The 21,628-nt window shown below is 52.4% G+C and overlaps 9 protein-coding genes across 9 annotated transcripts; 4 read left to right on the top strand and 5 right to left on the bottom strand.

The window, feature by feature from the left end:
• Window positions 1-3,377: 3,377 nt before the first annotated feature.
• Window positions 3,378-4,044, top strand: PG986_014300 (uncharacterized protein; the record flags this gene model as incomplete). The annotated part of the gene is made up of 4 exons (XM_066850522.1): window positions 3,378-3,583; window positions 3,638-3,733; window positions 3,793-3,804; window positions 3,936-4,044. 4 exons carry the CDS (start codon window positions 3,378-3,380, stop codon window positions 4,042-4,044), a joined length of 423 nt encoding a protein of 140 aa, XP_066692760.1.
• Window positions 4,045-6,359: 2,315 nt separating this feature from the next.
• Window positions 6,360-8,520, bottom strand: PG986_014301 (uncharacterized protein; the record flags this gene model as incomplete). Its single annotated transcript, XM_066850523.1, has 7 exons — window positions 6,360-6,463; window positions 6,508-6,992; window positions 7,636-7,730; window positions 7,781-7,959; window positions 8,013-8,103; window positions 8,156-8,255; window positions 8,375-8,520. The coding sequence occupies 7 exons, from the start codon at window positions 8,518-8,520 to the stop codon at window positions 6,360-6,362; spliced, it is 1,200 nt and encodes a 399-aa protein (XP_066692761.1).
• A 1,911-nt stretch (window positions 8,521-10,431) lies between these two features.
• On the bottom strand, window positions 10,432-11,409 carry PG986_014302 (uncharacterized protein; the record flags this gene model as incomplete). Its single annotated transcript, XM_066850524.1, has 1 exon — window positions 10,432-11,409. One exon carries the CDS (start codon window positions 11,407-11,409, stop codon window positions 10,432-10,434), a length of 978 nt encoding a protein of 325 aa, XP_066692762.1.
• A 1,642-nt stretch (window positions 11,410-13,051) lies between these two features.
• Window positions 13,052-13,330, top strand: PG986_014303 (uncharacterized protein; the record flags this gene model as incomplete). Its single annotated transcript, XM_066850525.1, has 1 exon — window positions 13,052-13,330. One exon carries the CDS (start codon window positions 13,052-13,054, stop codon window positions 13,328-13,330), a length of 279 nt encoding a protein of 92 aa, XP_066692763.1.
• A 778-nt stretch (window positions 13,331-14,108) lies between these two features.
• Window positions 14,109-14,579, top strand: PG986_014304 (uncharacterized protein; the record flags this gene model as incomplete). Its single annotated transcript, XM_066850526.1, has 1 exon — window positions 14,109-14,579. The coding sequence occupies one exon, from the start codon at window positions 14,109-14,111 to the stop codon at window positions 14,577-14,579; it is 471 nt and encodes a 156-aa protein (XP_066692764.1).
• A 328-nt stretch (window positions 14,580-14,907) lies between these two features.
• On the bottom strand, window positions 14,908-15,581 carry PG986_014305 (F-box domain-containing protein; the record flags this gene model as incomplete). Its single annotated transcript, XM_066850527.1, has 3 exons — window positions 15,491-15,581; window positions 15,122-15,404; window positions 14,908-15,083 (listed from the first exon to the last, which is right to left on the bottom strand). Exons 1-3 carry the CDS (start codon window positions 15,533-15,535, stop codon window positions 14,908-14,910), a joined length of 504 nt encoding a protein of 167 aa, XP_066692765.1. The 5' UTR covers window positions 15,536-15,581.
• A 331-nt stretch (window positions 15,582-15,912) lies between these two features.
• Window positions 15,913-16,284, bottom strand: PG986_014306 (uncharacterized protein; the record flags this gene model as incomplete). Its single annotated transcript, XM_066850528.1, has 1 exon — window positions 15,913-16,284. The coding sequence occupies one exon, from the start codon at window positions 16,282-16,284 to the stop codon at window positions 15,913-15,915; it is 372 nt and encodes a 123-aa protein (XP_066692766.1).
• A 523-nt stretch (window positions 16,285-16,807) lies between these two features.
• PG986_014307 (BTB/POZ domain protein) lies at window positions 16,808-17,887 on the top strand (the record flags this gene model as incomplete). Its single annotated transcript, XM_066850529.1, has 4 exons — window positions 16,808-16,862; window positions 16,938-17,048; window positions 17,109-17,261; window positions 17,313-17,887. 4 exons carry the CDS (start codon window positions 16,808-16,810, stop codon window positions 17,885-17,887), a joined length of 894 nt encoding a protein of 297 aa, XP_066692767.1.
• Window positions 17,888-18,247: 360 nt separating this feature from the next.
• PG986_014308 (uncharacterized protein) lies at window positions 18,248-19,273 on the bottom strand (the record flags this gene model as incomplete). The annotated part of the gene is made up of 4 exons (XM_066850530.1): window positions 18,248-18,436; window positions 18,583-18,924; window positions 19,085-19,216; window positions 19,244-19,273. The coding sequence occupies 4 exons, from the start codon at window positions 19,271-19,273 to the stop codon at window positions 18,248-18,250; spliced, it is 693 nt and encodes a 230-aa protein (XP_066692768.1).
• Window positions 19,274-21,628: the final 2,355 nt, after the last annotated feature.

Consider the following 21,628-nt stretch of genomic DNA (forward strand, 5'->3'; position numbering starts at 1 on the left):
CGTGTGAGCCAGCAAGTGCGCCACGGCCAACAAAACAATATCAGCACTACTGTCCGCTGGCTTTGCTCCTTTGGACCGGCGGCGCCATCAGCAGCTCTGCATCCTGAGGTCGACATCTGCCCTAGCGCCGCTTAACGACGCAGAGCTGGAGAGATAACTTTGAACCGACTACGAAAAAGCATTTCCTGATCGAGAGTCTAGCTTCGCAAGATGAACTGCAGATAAGTCACACCGTCAGTACTGCACCGGCCTCTTTTGACGACTGTACCTTGAGGTACGAACCCAATAGGACTGGAAGTAGCTTCAGGTAGCATGGCCAGAAACAGGTGCAGATAGCTGAGCTATGATACTGGTAGGTACGAACCAGAAGAGCTGCATTGAGGCTTTCGGGTACAATGAGCACATGCTACTATTTGAGTACCTGGGAGAACCAGATGCGTTTCGGCTGCCTGTCGTGAACAGGACCGGTCTAGCCCAAACCGCAGAGTCATAGAAGCACTTCGGCAACTACGAGGGGCCCATACGGGACCATAACCACGCCGGCATGGAATTTGACGCAACATGGTGAGACCGGCTGCCAAGAAGCACTTCCTAATCGAGAAATCGGTAGCTTCGCAAGATGATCAACCCATAAATGGCAAGTTGGATACTGTACTGTATCGTGCTGGTCACTTCTGGTTACTGGACCTCGAGGTACGAAGCCTGGAATATCAGAGTAGCTTTCGGTACTATCGTCAGGAAACGACGCCAAATGGGTGTGCTTTACCCAGAGATACGGGAAAGTACGGACCAGAACAGCAGCACGAGAGATTCGGCGTACAGTGACCTCGTACTACTCCAGAACGACATACGAGTACAGCCAGATGCATTTCGGCTGCCCTCGAACGCTGGGTATGTCGTAAGGACTGAACTAGCCCAAGCAAGAGGAAAAGACCTTTGCCAAATCTATGCGACTGTCGGCTCCCGTTCAACTTTTCTGGCCAAACGGATACGAATTCAACCTCGGGCCAGCGGATGAGGATTCAACCTCAGGCTCTGCGCGACATGCTAGGTCGCTTCTAGCTGCCACGGTAAACATAGACTTCCAGGAGGCCCCGCTATTCATGGCATGGCAGGTAGAGACGACCCCGACGCTGAGATGGTGCGAAGCAGTGAGTAGCACAAGTCAGGCACGGTTCAGCAATCTTGAAGCGGCTTGCGTTTTTGCTCGTGGTGGCTCGGTCGCTACAGAGACTACAGTCTCCCAAGTATGACCCCGCCAAGGTCGTTAGATCCAGATGGACCGCTCCAGACGACTTCGAGTGTGACGGCCCTGACAGTGGCAGTCAATCAACTTGACTATGGGTAAACACGAAAGCAGGAAAAACGTCGACATGTCATCCAGGTGCATCATTGGCAAAATCCAATGTCTATTGGGTGACATGACAATCAAAAGGCGGTCCGCGCACTGGCACGATGCCCGAAGCAGTTACGACCTAAACAGCTCGACTGCTTGGCAGGCACAGGCCGAGCACCCATTGGCCTATGGGGTGGGGCGGGCACCAGCTGACCCCGAACTAGCGCCATGCTCCGCCCATTTTGTTGGACCTGTCCTGCTGTTATAAAGACCACTTGCACCCCCTTACGTTCCTTTCTCTAGTGACCCAATCTGTCGGGACACATCCCTCCCTTCGGAATGCCGAGCAACCGACAATCACCGAAATTCGAGCAGTAACAACATGCATCACCGAGACGAGATGCAGCGGCATGGTCAATCCACTCCATCCGATGGCTGAAAGTTGTGACACGGGTCATGGAGCGAGGTCATATCGAAAGGACTACATTATCGAAACGATTTCAGTGTGACGAAGTGGTGGCCCATGGTGGACACGTCTGTCGCAACTCTTCCAACCTGCTTTCACAGGCCTGCGCGCTCCCAGTCCTCATCCTGACACGGAACCTCGCGCCGATTGCCAGCGCTCGCCGGGCGGCTTGACGAGGATGGCTATGGCGAACTGCTGGTCAAGGATGAGCGGCGATCCAACTCCTGCTTGGTCCGAATGAAGGCGTGTTCGAGGGGTTAGGGTTCCCCCTCTTCCTACCGAATGTGGTGCGATTTCCAATGGTGGGTCAGCGCTTGTGCTGCGCTAGCAGAGATTGCGCTTATTTGGGGAAGGTTTTGGGAAGTTGGTTCGCGAAATCAAGGATAGGACGTGCAACAATCAGTAGGTCGCTGGTGATGTCTGGCCTTCATAGCGGGCTCGTATCCGGTCTTGCCCAGGGTGCTTTACCACGGGGGTGATGACGAGACGCGGTGCGTCGGGACTTTTCGAGACGTAGCCGGGTTGCAGCAGTTCAGTTGGATATTTTGCCCTTACCTGTATCTTTGCCCGTGATTCGGCGCCTCTGAGAGCTCCAGAGGTGTAGTCTTCTTGTTCTGCATTCGCTTGTACTGGTGTTCCAAGGGCTAGGCCTTGCTTAGGTGTCCCTTGGACGCTGGATCCGCCTTGCATGCGTCACCAGGGCGTGCCAGTCACATACCTGAACTAGGAGCGGGGAAGCTCTCCGCATCCTTGGCGTTCATTGGAACACACGAATGCGCATGAACGTCTCCACATTGTAGCTCCCACATTGGGTGTAGGATCCGATCAGGTGAGCAAAATTCGATGCGGCAGGTCGGCAGCTGGCGATTGGCGATAGTATCCAGGCAAGACGCTGTGCAGCAGGTGTTGGCCAGTACAATGCCACCTTGTTGCGCCTCAAGAGGTAGTTGGTGAAGGCAAAGATGCTAAACGAGCTAGGACGGGACAGAGCATGGCCACTGCACCATTTTCGTGTGGTGCTCATGTCTCGCGCGGGCGTAAACTCGTCTACGTTCAAGATATTATGCGGAGAACTCAGCTTGGAGATTAGGTATGGCGCCTGGTTTGGCATGACATGGCACTGCTATTGGTAGGCGGCTCAGGTAGAACTGCGCTTAACGTCGTATAGCTCGTTTCTTGACACAGATGTTCGGCCCGTCACCTCCCAACTAGCCGTCAGCCAACAGTCATCACGTAGCACCGTTACAGAAAATGGCATGACTGGAATGAGTGCAAGCATGCTCGGCATGCCGAATCGGTAGGGAAACACGTCCTTGGAGCATGGGTCGTTCGGCTTGTGGGACAGCCGTAGAGGTGGTATGTAGTTTAGCAGTTGCTCTGTGTCTTGCACTGGCTACAGCACGCTCAGAGTGCTCTCAGAAGGATCGAGTGACGTGCAACATAGGTAGTGTCGGCCCCCTTCTATGCACCTGTTGTCACAGTACTTATAGGTCTAGAAGTCCACATAAGTGGTCAACGAACCGCTACGTACGACCAAAATCTACACAATTCTAAGAACCAATGCTCACCGCGATCATGCCACCCGCACCCAGCAATTCCACTCGAGCGAGCGACATGTTCTCTTCTCAGTACGAAATATCGGATCAGTATGAGCTACTGCCACTCTGGGGAGCCGCGGTACATACCACTCCGCCAGGTCACACCTTCCCTCCAACTCATGTTCCACCACATGCGGGTTTCCACCCAAACCAAGGCATACTCCAATCGAGTTTTCCGGCGGCGTGAGCTCTTCGTGCCCCGTTTTGAGCCAATCAAGGACATTAACATTGGTCCAGAACGGCGGGCCAGCTGAAGGAGCTAGAATACAAACTCGACATGTTGAACCAAAAGTTCAATGAGATCCTGTCAGAGCTCAGGAGTCATATTGGAGAGTAAGTGAACCTGGACTCACGGCGTTAAGTAGCAGCGACAACGACTGACAGCTAACTAGGATAGAATGCTTGTAAGTATTCTGGACATGGTGATATTGGTGAACGGGTCTGACGTTCGTCTTCTGGCCGCAAGAAAACATACCAGGAACTGTAAGTCACGAGTGCGTAGGCCTAGGGAAACGGAAGCCTGACCGGCATCTAGCGTCCAACAGCAGACACGCAGGCTCATGGGCTGCCTGTCGCAAATGAAGAGGATGATCCTGGAAGTTATCGCACCGGGCGGCGCACACGACTTCGTAGGCGGAGTGTAACAATAAAGTACACGAGGACTAAGTTCATGCGGCGTTACCATCTGGCCTGCCAGGAACGAGATCGTGTGGAAGGGGCGTAGGGATGGTAGTTTAGAATCTGTATATTATGCACATTCAGAATGACGGGCCTGGCTCTTTGTTGGCCCAGTTCGTTTCCTAACTTGATTGCATCTTGCGAACGGGGTATCTGCGTCACTTGTCTGGTCCGACATCGGCTGCGCTGGGAGAAAGCCTGCAGTTATTAGGCCCCATCGGTAAGCAAGCGTTGGGTAGGCCATAGCACACTGGCGGCATTCCGGTTGCCTCCTTTGCGTGACTCGTGCCGAGTCTATTCTCTCCCGACCGTAGGTAACCAACCAACAGCAGAGACGCATGGTTCATTGCGCCAAGCGTAAGCTGGAATGCTGCCACGCCGAGCCTAGCCGGGACAATAGTGGCCTTCTGCTGAACGCGAAATTGCATGTCGTATACATCCTACCGTATGAAACACCTGACCTTCGGTACCAGCATTATTTCGATCAGTGGGTAAACACAGCGAAGGACTTTTGTCGCTTTGGGGTCAAGGATATTTGAATCCACTGTGTCCAACCGGTCGACACCGGCGTGCATGACCGAGCCTACCTTGTGTGATGTGGATGTGGGAGATGTGTCGGCCTTGGCCCAATATGGCGAGGAATCAACCAGCCCCGAGACAGACAAGCGGCCATCAAACGATGACGTAACTGGGTCGGCGGAACGAAGAGCCCTGATGGGAAACTGGCCCTTGCCTGAGTAGCTTTAGAGTTGGAAGAGGCGTGTTGACGAGGCACGAGTGACCGAATCCCAAACCGGAAGTGCCGCCCCGTCTAGATGGCTTGGATGACGAGAGTTCAATGGGTGTCTCCATCAGATTGCGGTACCAGCTTAAACTATATCGGAAGCGCAAATGGCACTAGTCATATCATGGGTTGGAAAGTCAAAGCCATATTTGGAGTGCGAAAGGGGGAGTGCGAGAGAGACCGATTGCTAGAACGACGATAGTATAGCTTTCGCTATTGGCCGGCTTCGGTTCCTGCTCCCGCAGGCAGATTTAGCAAATAATCCCGTGTTTCATACACCAATAGTGAAGTGCAATGTAGCTTGATCATGAATAACCTCGGCAGCAAAAGCCCTTTATTTGAACTCTCTATGGATCTAGATGCAATCTTGAAGCCCTCTACCTACCTATCACGTTCGTCTTGTTGGCTAGTCTAGGACACAACAAGACAAAGGTCACAAAATAGTGAGAACAAAGGTGTTCTAGTTCAAGATAAGAACGAATTGTTCGCCGCCAATAATATGTTCTTTTTGCCTTCCCTCTATCACTAGCATGGCTCCTACACATGGCAAACAACTTGTTCAAGGGCGCATGGAAAAGCTCTCAGGGAACAATCCGGGCCCTGATGTGCCGCCACCGCGTAAAAAAAGGGACAGAAGCAACGAGAACATCACGAAAAACTGGAAAACATGGGTGAAAAGCAGTCGACGGCTTCAGCGTCAACATGGAGCAGAAATTTATATCTATATCACAGTGCCCCGCAGGCGCAAACAGTATCTCTTCGTATCTCAGAGGGGTATGTCACCGTTAACATTAAGCGACGTTGTAAGAAGCACCCTCCCCCCGACTCACATGGCCACCGAATATGTTGACTCCCACCACTAAATAAATAACTTAGGAAAAGCAGTATCCACCACCTACTGTAGTTGTTGGGAGTGAGGTGGACGGGCCGGACTAAGGCAAAGACGCAGCACTAGAAACTGTTGATCGCGTGTTTTAGTCTAAGAAGGCAGGAGTTCAAGGTATGTACCCAGTGGGGCAGCCCGAACCAAACATGTTATGGGACAGCGAACGCAGGTGGAAACGATTTGGGTCCCTGGGTGGACAAGGTACTACGGCGTCGTATATAATTCAATGGATATTTTATAGCCTGCCATGGCTACTGTCACCGTCCAATCCTAAACTTGCCCACAAGCCTGGGAGTATATGATCCTTATAGCTCCAACCAGGAGGATGGTCGAATTTCAAGCCATCCAAATCGAACTCTGCGGGGGAAGTCCCCCACGTTATTGATTCGAACTTGGTTTTCGGCATCAAGTATAACATTTGAGCTAATGTATAACGCTTGAGCGTTTGAAGTAGGCGCTCGAGTGGCTCCTGTCGCGAACATGTGTAGCGGTATTTCAGAACTTGTGAGGTGAGGGGCCTCACACTGATAGAATACTTCAAACTCTCCCCCAGCTGATACCATGTCGTCTCAAGCGAGGCCGTCGGCTGTTGGATTCCAAAACTTGAATATTCAAGAACCGCAGTTGGTATTCCTGGCTGGGTCACGCGTAGCGTGTCCAGGTCCATTTTCCAGGTTCTGGAGTCTCCAATTCGTCGATGAGTCCGGCTTAGTTCCTGGTGCGGGCTTGCAGTCACCCCTAAACACCAGCCAAATTCACCACACCTTGCAATTTCGGCTCGGACATCCTTGTCCGCCCCTTTCAAAGGAAGCACCTCGTGGTCGAGAAAGGTCGTCTTGGGGAACACCGAGTAAGCTTTGTTCCAGGCGATGAAGTTCATCGCTTGCGTGGTCGGCGTGCGACTGAGAATAGCTTGGATGGGTATGAGTCGTGTTTTCCTCAATATGATGAACAACTCGCCACGCCGGAACCGTGTAACCGACCCTAACCGGACTCGCTCTTCCCCAGCCAGTTCGTATCCTTGTGTTCCAAGGTACGCCTGGACCGGATCCGCCTTAGTAGCCTTTGCCATAATTGCCAATGTTTTCGACGTCGTCCGAGAGAAGAACTCGGTAGGAAAGTCGCCGTAGATCAAGGCCTCGCTTGCTCCGAGGATGCTGCGGAAGGCCTGAGGGTCATCAACGAAGGGTATCAGTTTATTGTTGATGTTCCATTCGCAGGATTGCACTTGGGATCGCAGCCCCCTGCAAGTTTGGCATAAAGATACGAGTGACTTGGTGTCAAGTGCACCCATTAGGCTCTTGAAAATGGGGTAATAATTGGAGAGAATTACTATGAGGGATAGACATGGTTGGCGTGGTAGACGCCATCTAGCGGGACCACGCTGAACAGTGACCGTCATTGGAAGATGATGTAGATGACTGGGAGCGTACGGAGTGCTAGGGTCTTTTTTTATGTTGTATACGAGATAGAGTTATGTAGCATCTAGCGGAGAAGTCCAGTCATTTATATACCTGAGCTCGTGTCTGGCTTACGGTAGTCGTCATTGGCACTTTTGTCATCGAGGCCTACTCTCTCGCCACTGTGTACAATTACCCCTATCCGAGCTACACTAGGCATTCAACTCCAGCCCAACGACGTCACCTATGATTATACCGCAAGCAACCCCCATCCAGCCTTCCGCAGCTAAACATGCCCTCGAGATACTTCGCTGCCAGGACCGCATCTCTCCACACAGATCAGGCAGTCTGGTGGGCCTTTGCGTGCAGAACTGTAGTCCCATCATTGTCCGATGACTCTAGCAGTGATGTTGCATTCCCTCTTCCACCTCCGGCACCTCTCTTGACTGCCACACCTCTGCGAAGACCATGCCTGTCTCCTTCGTACCGAATACACTCCAACCTTACCAGTGCTTCGCGCGCAGCTGTGCGAACAACACCCTGCAAGCAAGCAGAAGACTTTGACTTGTGGAAGAAGGGATGCTTTGAGACGTCAGTCGGCGACGTTCACATGGCATGCTGTGGTCTCTTACAATCATCGGCGGCAGCTGTCCGGAGTATAGCATGTCCAGGAAATCCGCAGCGTCGTAGGACCAGTAAAACCCCTTGCGAACTAAACCCGTCATGATCTGTTCTACATACGAGACCATAAACCGATGCATTTCTCGTCGGCGACTGATGTCTGTCGATAGTCTTCCACTCAGGTCGAGGGCTATTGTTCCATCATTAGATCAACTCATCGATGTGTTTATACTGGTCTGTTACTTATTTTCACCGTCCCATTAGACGCAACACGTACATCCGCTGCGCGGGCGTCCGTAGGCAGGGACAAAAGGTACCTGATGGCGGATACGATCTATTGCCGCCAGTCAGTATCTAGAAATCTCGCTCAACCCCAGCACACATACCTGCATCATAACAGTCGCAACCTCTACCTCGGATTGCAGTGGTGCGATGGCAAAGAGGTCCAAATCTAAGTGTTCATGGACCACCGATGTAGTACGACCGCTGCAGTAAATCCCTAGGAGTTGTGCGATACTGGGATGGCTGATCTTGGAGAGGACCCCCAGCTCCGAGACCATGAACTGGGGGTCTGTCGGACTTGAACGACGTGCCCGCTACCCGACCGGTGCATTCCAAGCCAACCGCTGCCGTTGGTGCCTAGGTGGCGATAGTGGGTATGCGCAGTTTGGCCGATATAGAGCGGGGGCCTTGCCCGGACCGTCACAAGGTTGCGGTCACGGCAGAAGTCTGGCATGCGCTTGAGAGACATGATTGCCGTCAGGCGTCATTTCTTTGGACTTTGCACCATGGAGCTTATATACGTTGCACGGATGGGAGCTGGCTGGGACTAAGTGCCATTTAGATACAGCTGGCGCTGCAACTGTCGCCTGAGGTAAAGGCCACATGCGACACGAACCGTTCTGTGAAGTCTGGAAACATCGCAGTGGCGTTGTGAGACGAAATAGTACAATACGGTACTCCAGTCTGTCAATAACGAGTTGGATTTTGCGACGCTAGCGGAAAGTGCTTCTTCGTAGCCCGGTCAAACAAATCTTGCTCCCAGCTCTGTGAGTAGGCTTTTCTGGCCCATGAAGGTACGATGCATAAGCTACGGTAGGATAGATGTGGTTCTAGGGTTAGAGAGAGTTGCTGACGGCGCCGCCACCCAACAGGGTGAAAGCCAGCTAACAGCAGCAGACTCGGAAAGTATGGACGCCATAGAGGCGCTGGTACTTTCACATGGCAAGTCACTCGTTCCCGCGAGTTTCTTCACGATACTTACTATATCATAGAAACCAGAAGCGTCCGTAGTCCCTCACATTAGCCCCAAATACTTCGCTTCCGCCCCTTGTATCTTCTTTCGCACCCTACTTCGTCTACCTCCTCAGTCCCAGTAGTCTATCCTCATCGAAGTGCATAGAGCGGGCATTGCGTCAATCACCACAGGTTCGACACTCAACAAGCCAGGTTCCCACTGCCACTCGCCCCTACGCCAGGTATCATCATCGACATACCGAGGCTCAGAGCTCGACTCCAATGATTAACGGTGCGATTGCTGTGGTCGATCTCACAGTCGACGTACTTAACTGTCGCCACTGCCGCACCGTTATCTCGAGCCATGCTGAGACGGCCGGGTTCTGCTATGTTTTGGAGCGTTGCCGATGTGTACGTCTTGTTCTCCCACATTGAACTGCGCTGACGAGCGACAGGTGCTTTGCTCCGCGTGTCAAATGTACCATTGTCCGCAGGCCTCTCACGATCTGTTCTATGGGCCACAAAGACCCCTCAAGACATTCCGTCTCGGGACTTGTGAGATATGTTGGCAGTGGATGAAGGTTCCGGATAGGTTGCCATGTGGTAAGTGAAATGGTCTCATGTTGGACTGGGCTAACCTTCGGAAGGACACACGTTTTGCTCCAGATGCGTGAGACTGCATCGTATTTGCTCAGTTGCGTGCCCAACGTGCCGGACTGAGTGGCGCGATCTGCAACTTCGACGCTCTGATCGCACTTGCCGCATGTGGAATATCGGAATGGAGACAACGGCGGAACTAAAGGTTAGGACTGGAGAGAAGCCGACAAACCGCTAGGGTTTATACTTGGGAGGCCACTCTCGTTTGGACGGCAACGAAGGCTCAATAACAACATGGGTGCTGGGCAGTGACACAGCCACTTTTGTCCATGTGGCTGGTGTGCTTAGCCACCCCCTTAGGCTCGGTGTAAATGCCTGAATGAATTAGCTGCCTGTTCATTCTTCACTCAACCTGGGTACTGCTAAAAATGAATGTTGCTTTTTTCGAGCTTATGCCTCGGAACGCATTCTGCTTGTGAAGCTTTCTCGGCTTTTACACGATGGACGGCTGTCCAATCTACCAGCTCTAGGTTGCGGACAGTAGGACTGGGTGAGATGTACAGTCAATGAAGGCTTGATGGTTCAGCTAAAGACCCCTCGTTACGGTCGACTCAAGAGCTTATGGATCGCTTTGATTGATCCTGTCGAAGACTTATCCGATCAGTGTGGGTTTGGTTACCGATTGCCTTATCCCATTTTATTCCCGAAGCTAACTGTTCTGCCCGGGACAAGCCCGAAGTTGGTCCTATCCCTCCGATCAGGTTGTATACCGAATTCCTCCTTTCAGCCGTACCACCTAAAAACGGTGGAAGCTACCAGCCTTGCCGTCCTAGATCTTGACCCCTATGTCCGGATTCTCTAGCATCTCGACGATCTGGTCTGTTGCGATCTCGAGTGCCTTTCCACTCATATAGTCAAACCCGCTGAACGTTCGTGTGTGCTCGTCCCAAAAGATCTGAACAGGGAATCCCTCTCCGGCTGGTCGCACCGCAAGGGAGAGGCATGGCAGACCAGCCAGTACATAGCATCCAAAGTCCTCTCCATCCCACGAATCACCAGGCGCACCAGTCCACAAGCCCTTGCGGCGACACCACCTGATGTGCTGTTTACCATGTCCCAGATCAAGGACGGCCGAATCAAGACGCACATATATGCCATGCCAGGACTTCCTACAGTGCCATCTCTTCACGCGTTTCTCCTGGATCACATCGTCGGACTGTCCTGCCTTCCGCTTCTGGCAAAGGGGGAAAGTCACTGCCCCAAACACCGGTGGCAAGGCTTTATACTCAGTCACTGGCGTGGCAGGGTCTAGAGTGGACTCTGCTTGCGATTTGGGTGATGTTGACGCATTCGGTATTGGTGCAGCTCCTCCTGTGTCTGGTGTTGAATACGAAGAGTCCGTTATGCTGTTCAGTTCGCCAGAGGGTATGGTTGCAGAGTCAAACCAAAGCGCTTTGTCGAGCAGATCTGGATTGCTGTCGATGAATGCAAGAACATCATCCAAAGCCGACAGCTCCATGGAACACTCTTCAAGAGTCGGTAGCGATGATAGATCGACAGCTGTCGACTTGTCGAGAGGTAACCATACTCGTCCATTGCCGCCATAACCTGGACTTGCTACCGATAGCTCCTCAGGCTCGAAAGAATCGAGTTTAGGGAGTAAGAATGTCTCGAGAAGGTCATGCGGCCAGAAACTGCTTCGTAGGTCCGCGGCTAGCATTGCCTGGTTGATTGAGAGAGAGTTCATCGCCGCCGGCCAATTTTCGGTGTCATCGAAGCTGACTACGGGATATGTTTCTGCGGACATCGTGTGGAGGTTTCTGGGAGGTTTCTGGGAAGAAAAGTTGGAAGTTCAGAGACGGAGACTTGGAAATCGCCAGGTATTTATACTCGCTCACCACGGCCTTGCTGCCTCAGACTGCTGTGGCAGTGCAGTGCCGAGAAGCCTGACTCTCCCTCTTCTCTGCATTCCTATCTACGACTCTATCAGCTGACAGCTACGTCGGACAGACTCCATTAGGTACCGTATCGTCAACCTCGGGTCTAAATGGATACCGCTGCGGGTGGCCAGAGCAGTGTCGTTTACTCGACTGATAGTCTTCGCTAGACGGCCTTGGCTGCGGATGACTGGATCAGTGATCCGCCTCTTGTGAGGTCGAGACATGAGGTGAGATGAGGTGTGTCTTAGGTCTCTACATGCCAGGTAGGGGGTAGCTATGGCCTGCCTCTAGCTAGTGAGGGAAGGAAACCCTGAATAGCATCGGTTCGCTGCGCAACATACGACCTTGCGACCTTTAGTGAACTCGTGCCTACACGCTTTCTATTATGGAACGAGGCCCTTTGACCAACAATGCCGTAAAAGGCTTTTAGCGGCTGTGTATAGATGATTTCCGCCAAAGATGTAACCAGGAGTACGTTTCATGGCCTCCTCGTCAGCCGAATCTCAGGAGGATCATTGCCCTTGGTCAATTGTTTCTACCATAAGACGATTACAAGCGGCGGCTTCCCTTACAGGGTCTCGTCTCTTCGCCCTTTCATATCACTTGGCAACTAAAGCCTCGCGGGTATATGTCTTCCATCCATATCAGTCATCCATCGCCTGGCAGCCGTGCTCTCGACTACTTACAGTGGGTATGTACCAGGCCAAACAAATGCGCAATCAGAATAACGTGCTTCATTCTGCTCTCTTCCTCGTTGAATCCACGGTAGTCTTTGGGCTTCCCATAGTGTACAGGCAGTATGTCTAATATGTACATAAGCTAGTATGGCAATGTTTTGAGCGCAGATCCAACTGTAGAAGACAGCGACCGACTGCCTTAGCAGTCCTATCTGGGTCAGTAGCGAAGCTGGGTTCAGTTCCTGATTTGGGGCGGAAGCGTGCCTGGGCCAGTCCATATGCTGAGAGGAATAACAGCCCAATGCAGAACCCGATCCAGTTCCTAGTCGGGACCCTTTCTGCTGACCTGGCTCTCGTAGAAGCTCTATGGATCTAACGCGAAAGCGGCCCGGGCAAGAAAGCTCACATGGTCCACCAGGGCCGACCCTGAAAAAGCATCGCAGCCATTACCAGAAATCTCTGGCCTCAGAGGAGCTGCAGGTGTATTGCGTGAAACAGCAAGACTTGCTCACAGGAACATTCAGCAACGAACCTTTTCACTGACAAAATCCATATCTGGTCGCCGCCCGGCCCCATTGTGGATGGGTGTGGTTGTGTTGCTACGTACCATACACTACAAGAAAGTTGCGCGGCGACTACTAAGTACTTCTCTTGTGCCCATCCTAGCGATAGTAGCTGAATCAAAGCTTAAGCTGGGACAGCTCGTGCTAGCGATAACTTCATAAGTGTACGAGAGGTCCCGGTGCTTGTTCGAGTACAGTGCTCCTTTCACCAGTTCATCCCCATCGAAATCAGTTACTATTAGTTTTTTTGTTTCACCGCGCAGGGGATCATGCCAACCGAAAGCCACTCTGAGAGCATGTCTAAAGCTCAGAAGCACATGGAAGGGCAACGGCCCGCGTCACCACAGCCGCATGGCCGTGGCCGTGGCCGTGACGGACAGGCTAAGGTGGAACACATCTGCCCTGGTTGGTGGGCCTTGGAATGGACACACACGGTGCAGGCGCCAAAGGACAGCCGGATGGCTTTCGATCGTTTGGCCGTTGCTATCAAGGCCAAGAAGCACGCGAAACCGCGTTCTGCGAGGACAGAGCAAGACAAGAGTCCTTAGCACATACATTCTCAGATGGGAAGATCCCCGTAGCTACTTTGGAAAAGCTTCGAGACGGTTTACGCTGGCCGAGGGCCGTCGAAGCTAATGAAGGCTTTCGTGAGCTTCCACGGCTCCATAGTTGACATTTCACGGGTTGTCTTCGCAGCCATTGGATGGGACTGTCACGATACACTGCCAAGATCATCGAGTCTATGGGCCAGCATAGGGGTCAAGATCTAGGACGGCAAGGCTGGTAGCTTCCACCGGTTTTATGCGATACGGCTGAAAGGAGGAATTCAGTATACAACCTGATCGGAGGGATAGGACCAACTTCGGGCTTGTCCCGGGCAGAACAGTTAGCTTCGGGAATAAAATGGGATAAGGCAATCGGTAACCAAACCCACACTGATCGGATAAGTCTTCGACAGGATCAATCAAAGCGATCCATAAGCTCTTGAGTCGACTGTAATGGGTCTTTAGCTGAACCATCAAGCCTTCATTGACTGTACATCTCACCCTGTCCTACTGTCCGCAACCTAGAGCTGGTAGATTGGACAGCCGTCCATCGTGTAAAAGCCGAGAAAGCTTTACAAGCAGAATGTGTTCCGAGGCCTAACCTCGAAAAAAGCAACATTCATGCTCAGCAGTATCCAGGTTGAGTGAAGAATGAACAGTAACGCACAAGTCCCACATAGGCTCTATGCAATATTCCATGGCACGCCGTTCACTGAACTTGCCAATGCCCATACCTACGGGAAGATATAACCCATTGTACTCCCAAGATACTAGCTCAACTATGTCAAAGACACGGGAAACCAACTTCCGGCTTCCCGAGGAATGGGAGGCTCAGGAAATCCTGGACGAGGAAGTCGTCGGCGAGAAGACGTACTATTTGATCAGCTGGAAACCCACTCTTGTGCCTGAAACGGAAGTAAGCACAACGCTGCTTCAAACGTGGCGGGACGAGATGGACAATTTGGTTGCTCCCAACCGTGATTCTGTCTTGGAAAGCCATGTGGTGCTGCAACGTTGTGATCAGTGGCTGGGTACTATCATCGGAGAAGAATTTTTGGACGGTGCGACTCACTATAGGGTCCAGTGGGAGCCGACCTTCGAGCCTGATAGCAATCTGGTGGACATGACGGAGCTACTCAAGGAGTGGAAGCTGAAGCTCCGAACGCGGAGTGGACGATTATACACGGAAAGGAGAAGGGTGGGGGGATCGCAGGAAGTCCGGTCGGGGCCGAAGCCCAGAGCGACGGGATAGCACCGTGGAGTAGACGAAACTCATACAAGCCGTCAATTACGATAGCCACCAGTCTCAGACTCCATAGCGACTTGGTCGTATTAATATACGCCAATGACCGGTTCTCAGCACGATCAGTCCCAGCTTAAACTTCGACTAAGCTACTGGCGACTTGATGATGTCTATTTCTACTACGCATCACTCGCTTTCCATCCTGCCTATTGTTGGGCAAAATTTAACACTTCTGGGACCGTCACCTCGACTGGCTAACCAACACCAAGAGTATCGTGAAAAGCCACTGGGAGAGGGAATACAAGGCCCGACCCACCCCCCCTGACCTTATTCCAAGCTACATTGTTTCAATGTCCTCCAGATGCCCGTACTTTCTGATGCGCTCTCTACACCAGCATTCTGGACACTGGTATGATGACGACTGCTTGTGGGTCCACGACTTGACAACAGAATTGTACCCTTCGAGAATCCTCGGAGGCGGTCCCGTACGATATCGCTTCTCAACCCTTCCCCCTAGCTATTCTTCTTGGGCCGAAACCGATAGCAGTCACAGCAAGGCGCCCAAGACTTTTTGGGTCGCCGACGAGAGTCTAGTGGTCGCATGATATGTAGTATACTCAGCATTGCTGAACAATTGAGGGTCGGGACAGAACGATGACTAGCGGCAGATGGGATCGTGATGGTCTTCATTGACGAGACGGCAAGCAGCCGTTTGCAGGTGAGTAATAGAAAGAGCTGGCAGACCGGATGAGCATGCGCAAAGATTTGAAGTAGCAGCTCGTTTGGTAGCTCCAGCAAAACTGCAGATTGGGCCCCTTGTGATGATCCGAGGAGCTACTTGGAGATCCACTTAGCAGAAAAACTTGAGCATAGAGTAATAGTACAGACATAGCCTACCGCTTTTGGGAGTTTGAACGCACCCTAGAAGACAGGAGCATGATCACTTTCGCACTGGGCGAGAACATGAGGCCATTGTGCGTACATCGCGTAGGGACAGTGGTGTTTGCTGACCTAGGTAGGTGTAAGGGGGAATCAGGCCAATTGAAGAGGCAGGTTACGAACATAACTCATGAGGTGGTTGTAGCACACGTAGTCACGTGATTACATGTTACCCGAACAAACCAATTTAACCAAATGCGTCCTTTTGTCGCAGATGTGAAATGCGAAAGCCAGTGCTCTATTGACATCAAGACTATCAATCAAGATGAGGCATCGTACGAACCCATCCAGCTCCTCGATGCAACATTTACCCTTATAGCCTGATCTGCCCTCCATTTCCATGGTATCTACCTCGATGTTGCTGTATCCCGACCTGCCGTCTGTCTTGAACTACCCGCCTTGATCATGCTCCATCCTCACCGTCGTTGCCGACGCGAGCTCTTCCAGCAGCCGCTCCTTGGCCATGCACAGTTCCTGCATTATCTCGTTCTTCATCTTCTCTAGCTCGTCTCGGCTCTGGCTTATATAGCCGTAAGTCTCCTTGAAAGCGCTCGAGCTTTTGTATCAAGATCGCTTTTATTTCCTCTGTGGCGTCGACAGCGCATCGGGCTTCCTCATGGGGCGCAAGTCGTGGCCGTGGGCGTCCGAGGCTCACCTCTTCCTCGCTAGCATCGTATTCGTAACAGCTGTCGGCCACGCCGTAGACTGCCATGGATCGCATCTCGCTTTCTGAATGGCGATTTCGGGTGTGTAGAACGAGGGCGATGAGACCCATCGCCTTTGAGCCGGACGAGACCCTGCGTCTGGGTTTTATAATCGGCGTAAAGTACACCCATCGTAGGGTATGGTGTCTACTCCAGACCAAGCATTATGCTGTGCTGTCGCGAGCGCTGAAATCGATGGCGCAGCCTCGACTGTCAATAATTGAAAGGTAACGCTGCGCTGTTCAGAAGTGCACAGTAACAAGGAAATTAGGCCCGAGTGGTGGCCTACAGGTGGTCGTTCAGAGCCTCGAGTAACATGGGTGTGCTACTACCCCTAGCCGACAGCTGACACTACGCCGTTAGCTTCATGTCAAATGCTGACCCGCCAACAAAACAGCCGTGTACATCCGTTTTATTCTGTTTCGTTTCCAACAATACCCACTTTAGCAACTCAATCCGTTACCCAGCCCAACATGAGATATCTGGACTGGCCCTTTGATGATGTCCAGTATCATCAGCAGCTTGAAAAGGGTCATCTTGCCCTCGAAACCTTCATTCCCTACCGGCAATAAACAGAATATCCATCCAGACCAAATGAATCGTGGTGCTAAGCGGAAACCCGAACGCTCCGATGTTGATACCGATGATGGTACGTAGTGCTTCAAGTCGCGTTTTGTTTTGTCACTCATTTGTCGCGCGCTATACTTAGCAAAGCGCATAATAGATGTTGCTACCGAGCGATCATCGTCCGCAAGACAGCGTCGCGTTCGTTCACGACACTCCATTGAAGCACCGGCGCCTGATTTCGAAGCGAGTCCTCCGGCTGCTAAGGTCAGTAAGTCGCCATCCTGCTGATCGTCTAGTTTATCAACAAAGTTGACCACCCTTTCACTAGCGCGTCACAGCCGGTCGATAGGTAGGAGAGCTATCGAGCATACTTCTACTCCGCCCAAACCATCCGAGACCCGATCTGAAGCCCCGGCTCAACAATACACAAAGGAGATATGCGACGTCTCCAAGGTGCTCGTCGCCAATATGGGTAGTACCGGTTCGTTGACACCATTGCGCCTGTAGAGTGCTCCCTAACTGTTTCGCCTAGAGCTACTCCAAAGTAACGGTAACACGCTTATCAAGCCGGATTTTGCTACGTTGGGGAGACCCGTCGACAATAACACCAAGCGAATGACTGAAAACGCGGGAGACCAAAATAACGCTTCCAATTCCGCCGAGGACACCGAGATGGAGGTTGAGAAGCTGTTGGAGCATCGTCAGCGGTCTGATGGTAGCATTGAGATTTTGGTCAAATGGGTAGGTCAGCCAAATGAGGACGCATCCTTCGAGCCCGAGCACGAAATCCAGCAAGGCGCCGCCGAGACTTTGTACGATTACTGGAGAGCCAAAGGCGGACGAACCAAAACCCTGTTCTACGAGGGAAAGGACCCACTGCCCGAGACGTATCACGTCTTCAAGATTTTGCATCACGAAAAGAAAGGAACCAGACTTCAACTTGAAATCCAATGGGTCGGTTACCCTGCGACGTCTAGTAACACGTCACTGGAGCCGGAAGCGAAGTTTAAAAAGATCTGCCCGGAATTGTTGGAACAGTACTGGGAGCGCCAGGGTGGCCGAGAAAATTATATTGGTAGACGGGGACGCCCTAGAAGGGCGCACTGAGTGGTCTCCAAAATTATCGTGCCGACGACTGATTTGAGATAATCGGTCACACATACAGTACATAGGTATGCCTTTCTTTTTGGGGGCGGGGGCGAGGGCGGTCATGACAGGAGGATGACAGGAGGGAGCTCTCACAGTAGACGATGTAATCATTTCGAGTCAGTGTAGATACTAAGGATAGCTGTGGATCCTAGTAAATGCCATTCTTGCCATCTACCATCATGGTGTTCTCCGACTTTTGAAGTGGGCTGCACGCCGCGCACTGTTCACAGCAGACACGGCGAGAAAAAGTATGCTTCGAGATAAGCATAGACAGAGCTGTTGCTCGTGATATCTACCGTATCACCATGTACTACGTCTTCAGCCGAACTGCATACCGCTGAGGCTCGTTCGTAGGTCCTCCAGCATTCCCACCATCTTCTTTGCCAAGGTGGCCCGCTGCAATTTGCGCCTGTAGTCCTTGTAGTAGTCTGGCACGCGCCTCGCCGCATTTTGCACAGACCCTCTTGGACGGCCTCCCTGCGACAGCTTTACATCGTTTCCCCCATTCTAGCAGGGCATTGTCGTGGTTGTGTCGTCATAATCGGCGCGAAGGACTTTCTAGGCACTCGGGTGTTCAGGCGTACAATTCTCTGCAACGACGCATCCATCGCGCCGTGGTCGGGGTATCTAATGGGTGCTGGCCGGGCACCTACATTCGTGGCGGCGGTCGGCGTAGCGTTTGTCGTGGAGCTGGACTCGGTGCGGGTGGGCTGCCGCGCCGCTGTCGGTCGGCAACCTCGGGCATCTGCAGCAAGTTTAGCGTCACGCAGCCAATAGGGGAAATCATGCTCGCCTTGCGCCGCTTGTGGTGAACGCAGCTGCCTCACGCCCACCTGCCTACTGAGACTGTGGGGACTATGGAGAATGACCGTCCCGCCATCCTCATCGGGAATGATGTCGTAGACAGACAGAGACTCCGCCGCGCCAACAGGAGCTGCTGCGATATATTCGGGGTCGGTTTCGTACTCGGCATTCGCGTCGTCACTGGCGGTTGGCTGGGCCTCGAAATCGACGGCTTCGGCATGGCGGCGCGATCATGTCACTCGACCGTGGCTCGGTCTCACACGGCAGGCGGTTGATTGACGAGACTACAGCTATTAGCAATGGAGTTGGATTTCCTCAACGCAGCTGGGGTAGCTGGGGATGGGGACAGACAATCCTGTTCAGGTCCGGTACCCGCTGCCCGTGCGGGACATGCATCGCCGTGTTCCACCGCTTGTGCGTCGGGTTCCAGTACGCAATCAGGCTGAAGACGTTGCAGTACCGCCCGAGGTCCGGTATCTTGTTCTACAGCGATAAGCCGCTCTTGCGCACCTTGTCTTTCTGCCCCTTGGTATGGGCCATGCCGGAGGTCTAGCTATCCAAAATGATCCGGCAGTTTGCTGGGTCCTCTTGGACCATCTTTCTGCGTGTCCATGGTGCTACAATAGCGTCTCGCGGAACGTTAGATATGTATAGTATGATAGCAAGCTACCGGCTTGTGGATATGGAATGTGAATGACATGACGAGCCCAAGTTGGGCAAACCTCGCCAGGGGCGCTGCTGATCCGGTTCCAGGACCCATGTTGGCGAAAAGAACTCCAACAAGATTTCAGGCCCAGCTTCTCTTCGGTGTCTTGAAGGGGAGAAGTTGTTGCGTAGCAGGGAGATTGGGTGTTGGCCCTAATAGCGCGGGGTCGCGAACTGGTGGTTCCAGGTGACTGGCCCGCTAGTCGCACTAGTGCGCCATTGCTACTCTTCCGACGCTGCACTCCCACAGTAGCGCCAACAGGTCTGCAAGCAACGATGGAGGCTGGGACCAGAAATAGCCCGCGAGGATCTTCGAGTTCTCTACGAATGCTGCAAAAGAGAATACGCTGCGCGATGATTCAGACTCCGAGGTGACGGCGGAATGGTACAATCGCAGCGGTGGGCGCATCAAGCTCTTGTTTTGCGCACCAGAACAGGTATGGGCTGCATCACAAGATGTTCGTCCGGCGTCCAATCCTATCTCTCGTGCTACTTGCGCAACAGTTCCGATTCTGCATCACGAGCCAATAGAACTCAGGATCGGAAATGGCCTGTGATGCTCTTCGAGCTTAAGCAGCAAAAGGCACCACCATATGTTACTGGTGAGTCTGGTCCAGTCGAAATCGGCGCATCGAGAAAACTACAATGGGAGATTATGGTTGTGCGGGACCAGAATGGTTGTTTCGGCCTCCCAGTATCATTTCTGTATACCACTTACTCGGTGGTAACTGGAGCGGCCCGGAAGTGTACGTCAGAAAGGGTGCACACAGCACCCAAATGTAGAGCTTGGTAAGATATCGTCGTACCGGCCACGAAGAAGCCCTACCTGCTCGAAGGTCTATTATCACAAGGCGAACTGCATGTAAGTTACAGACAACTGAGTGGTTGCCGGCTATAACAACATTCATCTCCTCGCCAAAAAGATAGCGCTCAGACGTAACCCACTACTTGATATTTAGAAGGCCCGCCCTGTGGGAGAAGGGTTGAACCCAAGCGGCACTGGAGAAGCCCGGTCCATCGCAGTCAACTTAGCGACCTCCAAAGCGTTGTTGTTGGCTTACTGATGGTATACTGTACCGACGAATACCGACCGCGTTCGTGTGCTTCTTCCGCGAAAACTTCGTCGAACACGCTTTCCCGTGCCCCGTAACAGACCCTGTCTTGTGGATCGAGTCTTGGTCCAAGTTAACTATCCGGGGCCATGGAAGAGGTGGAGGCTGTCCCGGGTTTTACACCCATGAGCTGCGATGTGTTCTGTCCAGGAGACCTCTGTGAATACTGTCCTGTTGATCCGAGTTCTGGACATACTTCCTCAATGATTTGCGACCAGGGCCTCGACTTCGCCTACGTACTTGGAAGCCCTACACACTCCGTCGACCTTTTCGAATCAACAGATCCCCTTCCTTTGCATCTACAACCTTGGCTTGATTCCGCGACACAATCGCCTCCTGTTCCAGTGCTATCATCCGCAGTGGCCGACGGGGCCTGTGAGCTCTCGTTACGGCCGGAAATGGTAGAGAATCACTCCTTAGACACTTCCAGTACAGCCTCGCCATCGAAGATGCGTAGCCACAGAGGCATGGGGGCGGTTTCGTCAACGCGAAGTAATGCCAAGGAGGTATTCTACACGGATGACACTCCCATTCCCGTGTGTACAATTCCGAAAGTAGTCCATATGTGCAACTTGCCCGGGTGCAAGAATAAGACGGCTTTCAAGAGACGCGAGCACCTCAAGAGACACCAGAACACGTGTGTTGCTATTTATCCATCTCACTGTCCCTTCCAAATATCCATTATTAATAGTCTGCTGTAGGAAACATGGTCTCGGGCTAGAGATGACGTGTGACTTCTGCGTTAAGAAGTTTAATTGGAGAGACAATTGGAGGCAGCACCTGAGACTCCACACGGAGCCTAATCGCCGCATGGCGCGGACAAACTTCCATATCGGGGCAGTCTTGAGGTACAATGAAGAGAAGGAGAAGATCAAGCCCCGGAGATAGCCCTTGAAAGGCAACAGTTAGGGCGCAGCCTAACGATGAGAGGGAAAAGCTCATCTACGTAAGGCTTCTAAGCAGGACATGGTCGTCCCAAAGCGTCTTCAACAACGCATATGAGCCACTGGACTCGGAGGAGGCTGGCTGATATATGGAAAAGGAGTCTCCCTGTGGTGCCTTGCGACGTTATCCAGTC

Source organism: Apiospora aurea, assembly GCF_038362705.1.
Source record: "Apiospora aurea strain CBS 24483 chromosome Unknown utg000010l_segment0_segment0, whole genome shotgun sequence".
Lineage (NCBI taxonomy): Eukaryota > Fungi > Ascomycota > Sordariomycetes > Amphisphaeriales > Apiosporaceae > Apiospora > Apiospora aurea.